Here is a 6,999-nt window from a genome sequence, read left to right as displayed (position 1 = left end):
TCTCCCCCCCCCCCTCTCTCCTCTGCGCTCATCTTGTTGCTCCGGCTGTTTTCCGGGGCTCCCTGTGTCCGGCGGGAGCGGAGGGCAAGCGGCCTGTCTGCGCCATCCCGACATCCATCTGCGCGAGCTTGCACGCCTGATCAAGAAAATAAAACCCACATATAGAATACGCGCGCCAGCCGTGCTCTTGCCGATGTGCCAGCACGGCGCGCGGGGCGGGCGCCCCCCGCTCCTGTGGGGGCGGGAGACACCCGGAGATGGCGATGCCAACTAAAGCAGGGACCGGTGGGGGGGACGTGCGAATGGCGCACGCACATGCGTGTGTCCGAGAGAATGACGCAGAGACACACACACAGAAATGGAGATACAGAGAGAGGGTATATTTGGAGAGCAGACACACACACACACACACACGCCCCCTACACGCAGGAAAGAGGACAGAGGGTGGGGGGGGGGAGAAGGGAGGCGCGGTCCGCTCGCAAACGGGGTCCTCTCACACAGCTCACCGCCGGGGGCAGGGAGAAACCACCCCCTCACGCGTGTGTCTGTGTGCACAGAGACATGCGCGAGACACGAAAGCCGGCAGCGGGTCCCCCCTCACCTCCGGAAGCGGGACGAACCGAAGGAGGGACTCCACACATATGGGCGTACATGCGTGCCTTGAGAGAGGGAGAGGGAGAGAGAAAGACAAGTCACTTAGAGGTTGGCCTTGAGCTTGAGGTTGAGGTTCTCCTGGAGCTTGTCAAGGAAGTCGAAGGTGTTGAGCCAGTGCTCGCGCTTCATCCTGCGGGTGCGCGGGTGCAACACAAGAGAGAGAAAGAGGGAGAGAGAGCAGCGGGGAGAGGGGAGCGCGCGCCGGGGCACATCGTTAGCAAGTGCAGAAAAAGAGAGGACAGAAAGAGAGGGCCTCCCCCATGGTGAGGGAGGCAGCCAAGGGGGGCACAAGAAAGAGCAGGGGCGGAGGGGGGGGGGAGGTGGAGGAGATGACACGCACTCCTTGCCGTGGATGCAGAGGGCCAGATCCTTGGTCATGAAGCCGGCCTCGATGGTCTCAATGCAGACGGCCTCGAGGGACTCGGCGAAGTGGACGAGGGAGTCGTTGCCGTCGAGCTTGCCGCGGTGGATGAGACCACGAGTCCAGGCGAAGATGGAGGCAATGGGGTTGGTGGAGGTCTCCTCGCCGCGCTGGTGGGCGCGGTAGTGGCGGGTGACGGTGCCGTGAGCGGCCTCGGCCTCGACGGTCTTGCCATCGGGGCAGACCAGGACGGAGGTCATGAGACCGAGAGAGCCGAAGCCCTGGGCAACGGAGTCGGACTGGACATCACCATCGTAGTTCTTGCAAGCCCAAACGAAGCCACCCTCGGACTTCATGGCCTGGGCGACCATGTCGTCAATGAGGCGGTGCTCGTACCAGATGCCGGCGGCCTCGAACTTGGCCTTCCAGTCGGCCTCGTAGACCTCCTGGAAGATGTCCTTGAAACGACCATCGTAGGACTTGAGGATGGTGTTCTTGGTGGACAGGTACAGGGGCCACTGCTTGTCGTAGGCGTAGACCATGGAGGACTGGGCGAACTCGCGGATGGACTCGTCGGTGTTGTACATGCCCATGATGACACCGCCGGACTCGGAGAAGTTGAACACCTCGAAGGTCTGCTTCTCGCCACCCTCAGCAGGGGTGAAGACCATCTCGAACTTGCCCTTGGGGACGACGAGGTCGGTGGCGCGGTACTGGTCGCCGAAGGCGTGACGGCCGACAACGATCGGGCGGTTCCAGGTGTTCACCAGGCGGGGGACGTTCTTGCAGATGATCGGCTCACGGAAGACGGTACCACCGAGGATGTTACGGATGGTGCCGTTGGGAGAGCGCCACATCTTCTTGAGGCCGAACTCGGCAACGCGCTCCTCATCGGGGGTGATGGTGGCGCACTTGATGCCGACGTTGTACTTCTTGATGGCGTTGGCGGCATCGATGGTGATCTGGTCATCGGTGGCATCGCGGCTCTGGACGGACAGGTCGTAGAACTTGATGTCCAGGTCGACGTAGGGGTTGATGAGCTTCTCCTTGATGAGGTCCCAGATGATGCGGGTCATCTCATCACCGTGGAGCTCCACGACGGTACCACCTGCGGGTGTGGTGGAAGGGCGGGGGCGGGGGCGGGAGCGGGGGCGGGAGCGAGGGCGGGGCGAGAGAGGATGGGGAGAGGGGCTGTTAGCGGGACGGTGCAGATGATGGGCAAAGCACGGCTCTCGGGCGTCCGGAGCAAGAGGGAAGGAACAGTGAGCGGGAGGGGGGGGGGACAACAAGAAGGAGCGCACCGTTGATCTTAGACATGGCTGCGGAGGAAAAGGACCGGCTGGAAGCAAAAACAGACAACGAGCGGGTGGAGAGCGCAGAGATTCCGACACGACGGGCTGCACTAAACATATGGGGATAAGACCTTAAGTGAAACCTCTGGCGGAAGCTGTCGGGTGGGGCGGGGGGGGAGGGGTGAGCGGGTCGTGCAGGCAGGAAAGACAGGGCCGCAGGGTGGGGGGGGGGGGGGGGAGGGGTGAAGGACGGACCGACAGAAGTACAGAAAAGGGCTAGGGAGAACGCTGAGCATGTCAGCCGCCGGGGGGGGATGCCCGCTCATAAAGAGTGACTCCCTCGGAACATGAGCAGCCCAGCTGGGGAGGGGGGGGGGGGGATGCGAGGGGGCACCACCCACGGAGTGGGTCACGGCAGGGGGTGCATACGGGGCCGCGCCGGCTCTCTCCCGGTCCGCGCCCGTACCGGCCCGTGCCTCGCCGCCCTCTCGGAGGCCGTCGGGACACATTGTCGCCCGGGCACGAAGACCGGCTCGCAGCCGATGCTGGAGGAAAGAGCTAGAAGCTCGACCTGGCGGCGAGGGCCGGAGGAGAGGGGCCCGGCGTGTGAACCCGGCCTCCTTACACAAGCAGGGGCAGAAAATGCGCCGCGAGGCGAGACCGCCCGCGCAACGCCAGCGGCACACGCCAGCTCGCCCATGGTCGTGCCCTGCTGTCTTGGGCGAGGGGCGGGCGCGCGGGGGGGGGGGGGGGGGGACGGGGTCGATGTGGTCACACATCCCCCCGCCCCCCCCCCCTGGCCTGGGGGTGGCCTGAGCCGCCTGCTGTCCGGGAGGGGGGGTGGCCTGATGCACCTCGCTCCGCCCCCCGCCCCACGCCCGACGCCCCACACCTGGCAGGTCAACCAGCCCGGCGAGCGACTAGCCGTCCCGGCTTCTCCAGCCCCGGCCAAGTTCGCGGGGACCTGAGGACATGTCCATGCCCCGAGGCCCGGACGCCGATCGCGCGCAGACGCGCTCACATGGCAGCACCTCGGGCCGAGGACGCACACGCAACGGCCGCGCCAGCGCCTGTTCGCCCCTTGCCGCCCCCGCCTCCCTGGCCCGGGGGAGCCTTGCTACAGGAGGGCAGCCCAGGCAACCCCCCCCCCCCCCCCCCCCCCCCCCCCCCCCCCGGCGCCCCAGCGGAGCACGGAGCAGGGGAGGCCCTGCCCGTCGCGCCGAAAATCGTGCTAGAGCCCCCCGCCCTCCCCCCCCTCCGGCGGCCCCAAAAGACGCGGACGACGGGAGAGCCCGCATTTCAACGAGCAGAGGCCCGGCGAGAGCACGGGACCCCGGCCGGCCGGAGATGACACACGGCCCCCCCCTCGACGCCGGTGCCCCGTCGGCTGGCTTGCAACGCTCCAACGCACAGTCCCCCCTCGGTGGAGAGGCGCACACACACACGCCCGGAGGCGGGGGGGGGGGAGAGCAACAAGCACCAAGCAAAAGCCCCTGGGCATGCCCCCTCCCCCCCGAGGGCACTTCCCCCCAGGGAAGGGCGGCTGGGCGGGGACAAGCGCCGGGAGGAGGGAAGGTCGTGCCCCCGCACCGGGAAGGAGAGCCGCAGAGAGAGAGAGAGGAGCAAATCGTACACCCGACCACGGGACAAGCATCGGCCAGCCGGGCGGGGGGCGCGGCCCAACAGGGACCAGGGCCCTGCTCGCGCTCGCCCTCAGTGTAGAGTAAGGCCGAGGCGCGGGCAGCCACGGGCGGCCACGAGAGCGACGACGACGACGACGACAACAACAACAACAACCGCAGCAAGGTTCGTGGCCAAAGGGATGGTCGTCCTCCCTCGCCCTGGGCCCCAGGCGCGGGAGCTGGTCCGGCGCGCCGCGCCCCCCGGCCAGGGGGGGAGCTAATACTTCCGGCCGCAGCCGGTGAACTGCCAAGTAACAGTCCGGACCTCGCCTCTGTTCCCTGGGGGCAGGGGGGGGGGGGGGGCGGCGGCCATTGTCCGGCGGGGCTGGAGACGGACAACCAGGGGGGGGGGGGCACCCCGCCCCGAAAAGCAACCCCCCCGCCCCCCGGGTGAGCGAGAGCCTAGTTGCCGCTGCTTCGCCCCGGCAGGCCGGCCAATCGGCTGACGCGATCGCTCGGGCCCGGGACCGGGGGGCGGCCGACAAGGGCGGCGACGAGGCCCCGAGCCATCATGATGACATGAAGCCTAGCCCTCGCGGTGGTAGTCATCCGCCGGCCGGCAGCCCCGGCCCGGGTGGTGCCCCTCCCCCCGTGTCCCCGGGAACAAGGAAGAGGCGGACAGAGAGACAAAGACAGAGCGGGGGGAGAGAGGCGGTCCCCGGCTGCGGAGCCACCAGGGCGCGCATGAAAGGCCGGGGTAGCCCACGTTGTGCGGCGCCCGCCGGCCCCCCGCCCCCATGAAGGGGGCGGGCCCGCGGCAAAGGCAGGCACGGGGGCCGACTCTGCGGCCGGCCGAAAGCCCCGCTGAGTTATGTTAACCATTTACTCGGTAACGCTCTTACTCCGGGCGTACGAGATTGTCTATTTTCAATACCATTCTATTATAGTGGTGTTTCTCGATCTTGTGCTATAGCACGCAGTCTGCACCGTCGGATCCCTTGGGACTCGGCTGGCGTCCGCCACCGATGGCGGGCCTTGACACAGAAGTCCCTGCGGCCCCCCTTGTGGGGATGGGCACCGCGGCCACACACGTCGCCCGCCATTCGGGCCCCTCCCTGACTCAGATGTGTTTTCCAGCGCGGGATGAAGTGCCCAGGGGGGGGGGGGGGGCGGGCAGCCGCGCCGTTGGTGGTAGAGGGAACTGGCGCAGCGAGGACAGAATATTGGTGCCACGGTGGCTTCATGCGGGGGAGACGGGCGGCGAGGGGATCTTGTCTCCCGGCCGTGTGACGGCGAGGCGTCCCTCCCGCGCCCCCCCCCCCGGTCCCTGGGCGCGTGGAGACTTTCCCCACGGATCGGTCGGCGCCACCGGGCCAGCATGCGTGCGCGCGCGCGCGCCCGAGCCGGGGGCCCAAGATCCCCCGGCCCGGGCTAGGAGCCGCCGTATGATGGGGCCCCCTCAGGTGGCTATGGCCAGCATATGGTCCGAGCAGAACCGCAGGAGGGGGACAGGCGCGGGGGGGGGGGGGGAGTGACCTGGCGAGAGCAAGAGCCGCGCCGTCGGCAAGACCCCCCCCTCCTCCCGGCGATGCGCGCCGGGCCAGAGCCGAGCGGAGCCTTCCCACCCCCTGTTGAGGGTATATTTGAGGGAAATATAATCTGACATATTTCTGCATATTGGAATAATAACAAACGTCCGCGCCCCCTCCCCTTGAGGCGCCTGGTCCCGCCGGGAGACCCGGCGTGCGGGGGTGTCCGGCTCTCGCGCGCGTGCGCGCGCGCGCGCACACGTCCGGCCCCAAGAAGGCCACGGCATCTCCCTCTCTTCGGGGCGGGCGGGCGAAAGTCGCCGGTGTTCGAGCCGGCCTCGGCCACCCGATGCCGGTCGTTTGGGCCGATGATTGGGGAGGGGGGACGGCGGTGGTTCGTCCCGACCAGGGGAATGGAATGCTGATCGGGGTTCGGCTCGCATTCTCTGCTGAGACTTTTCATGCGCGGGCTCACGCCCTCCGGCCGCCATGCGCGCGCGCGCGTGCCCCCCCCCCCCCCCCTCCCCCCGCCCCTCGGCGCACGCCGCCCTCGCCGTCGGGGCGTATAAAAAGGCCGGGCCCCGGCCTGCGGCGGGGGTCAAATGCCTGCGGGCCGGCGGGGCGGGTAACTGTCGGGATATTGGGTGTTCCAGCGGGAGCGAAGCCCGTCCTCGCCCCCGGCTGGCGGGTGGGGGGGAACAGGTGCGCGTTCGTTGCCCAGACCACTGGCCGTCCGGCCGTTACCGCGGCTCCAGGGTTGGGCGCATTTTGTGTGCCCTCTTCCATGTCCGACCGCGCGGCCAGGCTGGCCGGCCGGGACGGTGCGCCGGTGAACCAGTGTGCTCGGCGGGCGGGGGCGGGCAGGCACGCACACGCGCACGCGCGCGCGCTCGTGCCATATGGTCCGGGTCCATATGCTCGCAGAAAAATACTGCCTGGCGCTCTTTTCGAGGTCGGATTGCGCCATGAGCCAGATTTCTCCCCCTGCCCCTGCTAGTCCCGCCTCGGCAGGCGCGGGCACGCGCGCGCGCGTGTGTGCGCGCCGGCTGGGGGTGGCACCGACGCCCGGGTCTGCCGCCTCCGCGCCGCCGCCCCCCCACCCCCAGGCGAGGAATGTTGCGCTCCCCCGTCGGAGGACGGTTCCGGCGGGGGCGGTGCTTCTTCGGGGCCGGCCGAAGAGCAGGGGCGCCTCACGGCGCCCCTGCCCCGGGGCGGGCCCGCGGGCCTGCTTCTGCAGGCCCTCCCCATCTTTGTTAGGACCCGGGGGGGGGAGGGGGAGGCCGGGGCGCGGGGGACCGGGGGCCAGCTCGTCTGCCCAATTATGAGTCCCTCATCAACGCCGATATGCGTGCCCTCGAAGGGGAAATTGTGGCGCCGCCACCTGGCCCATGAAGATCGGCTGCCGGGGGCAAGGCCGGCACGGCGCGCGTCCCGGGCCCCATCATCTGGCGCGCCAACCGCGGGGGGGGGCGTCCTTCCGAGGACGCTAGCCTCTCCGTGGGCATCCCCCCGCCGCCTGCCCGCGCGACCCGGCCGGGGGG

The 6,999-nt window shown here is 69.0% G+C and overlaps 1 protein-coding gene across 1 annotated transcript; it reads right to left on the bottom strand.

Annotated features, from left to right (window-relative positions):
- Nucleotides 1-359: 359 nt before the first annotated feature.
- H696_02629 (isocitrate dehydrogenase [NADP] cytoplasmic) lies at nucleotides 360-2,610 on the bottom strand. The gene is made up of 4 exons (XM_009496541.1): nucleotides 2,563-2,610; nucleotides 2,317-2,462; nucleotides 995-2,123; nucleotides 360-784 (listed from the first exon to the last, which is right to left on the bottom strand). The coding sequence occupies exons 1-4, from the start codon at nucleotides 2,601-2,603 to the stop codon at nucleotides 697-699; spliced, it is 1,404 nt and encodes a 467-aa protein (XP_009494816.1). The 5' UTR covers nucleotides 2,604-2,610; the 3' UTR covers nucleotides 360-696.
- Nucleotides 2,611-6,999: the final 4,389 nt, after the last annotated feature.

The sequence above is a fragment of the Fonticula alba genome (assembly GCF_000388065.1).
Source record: "Fonticula alba strain ATCC 38817 unplaced genomic scaffold supercont2.4, whole genome shotgun sequence".
Classification (NCBI taxonomy): domain Eukaryota; order Rotosphaerida; family Fonticulaceae; genus Fonticula; species Fonticula alba.
The sequence above is the reverse complement of the archived record's forward strand: the minus strand, read 5'-3'. Positions and strand labels throughout refer to the sequence as shown.

What these genes read in the sequence shown, in the direction of transcription:
- H696_02629 (XM_009496541.1), bottom strand. Translation starts at nt 2,603, where the DNA reads ATGCTCAGCGTTCTCCCTAGCCCTTTTCTGTACTTCTGTCG. An exon ending in AGCCATGTCTAAGATCAACG is followed by an intron (nt 2,124 to 2,316) that starts GTGCGCTCCTTC and finishes CCACACCCGCAG; the next exon opens with GTGGTACCGTCGTGGAGCTC. An exon ending in CTCTGCATCCACGGCAAGGA is followed by an intron (nt 785 to 994) that starts GTGCGTGTCATC and finishes GCGCACCCGCAG; the next exon opens with GATGAAGCGCGAGCACTGGC.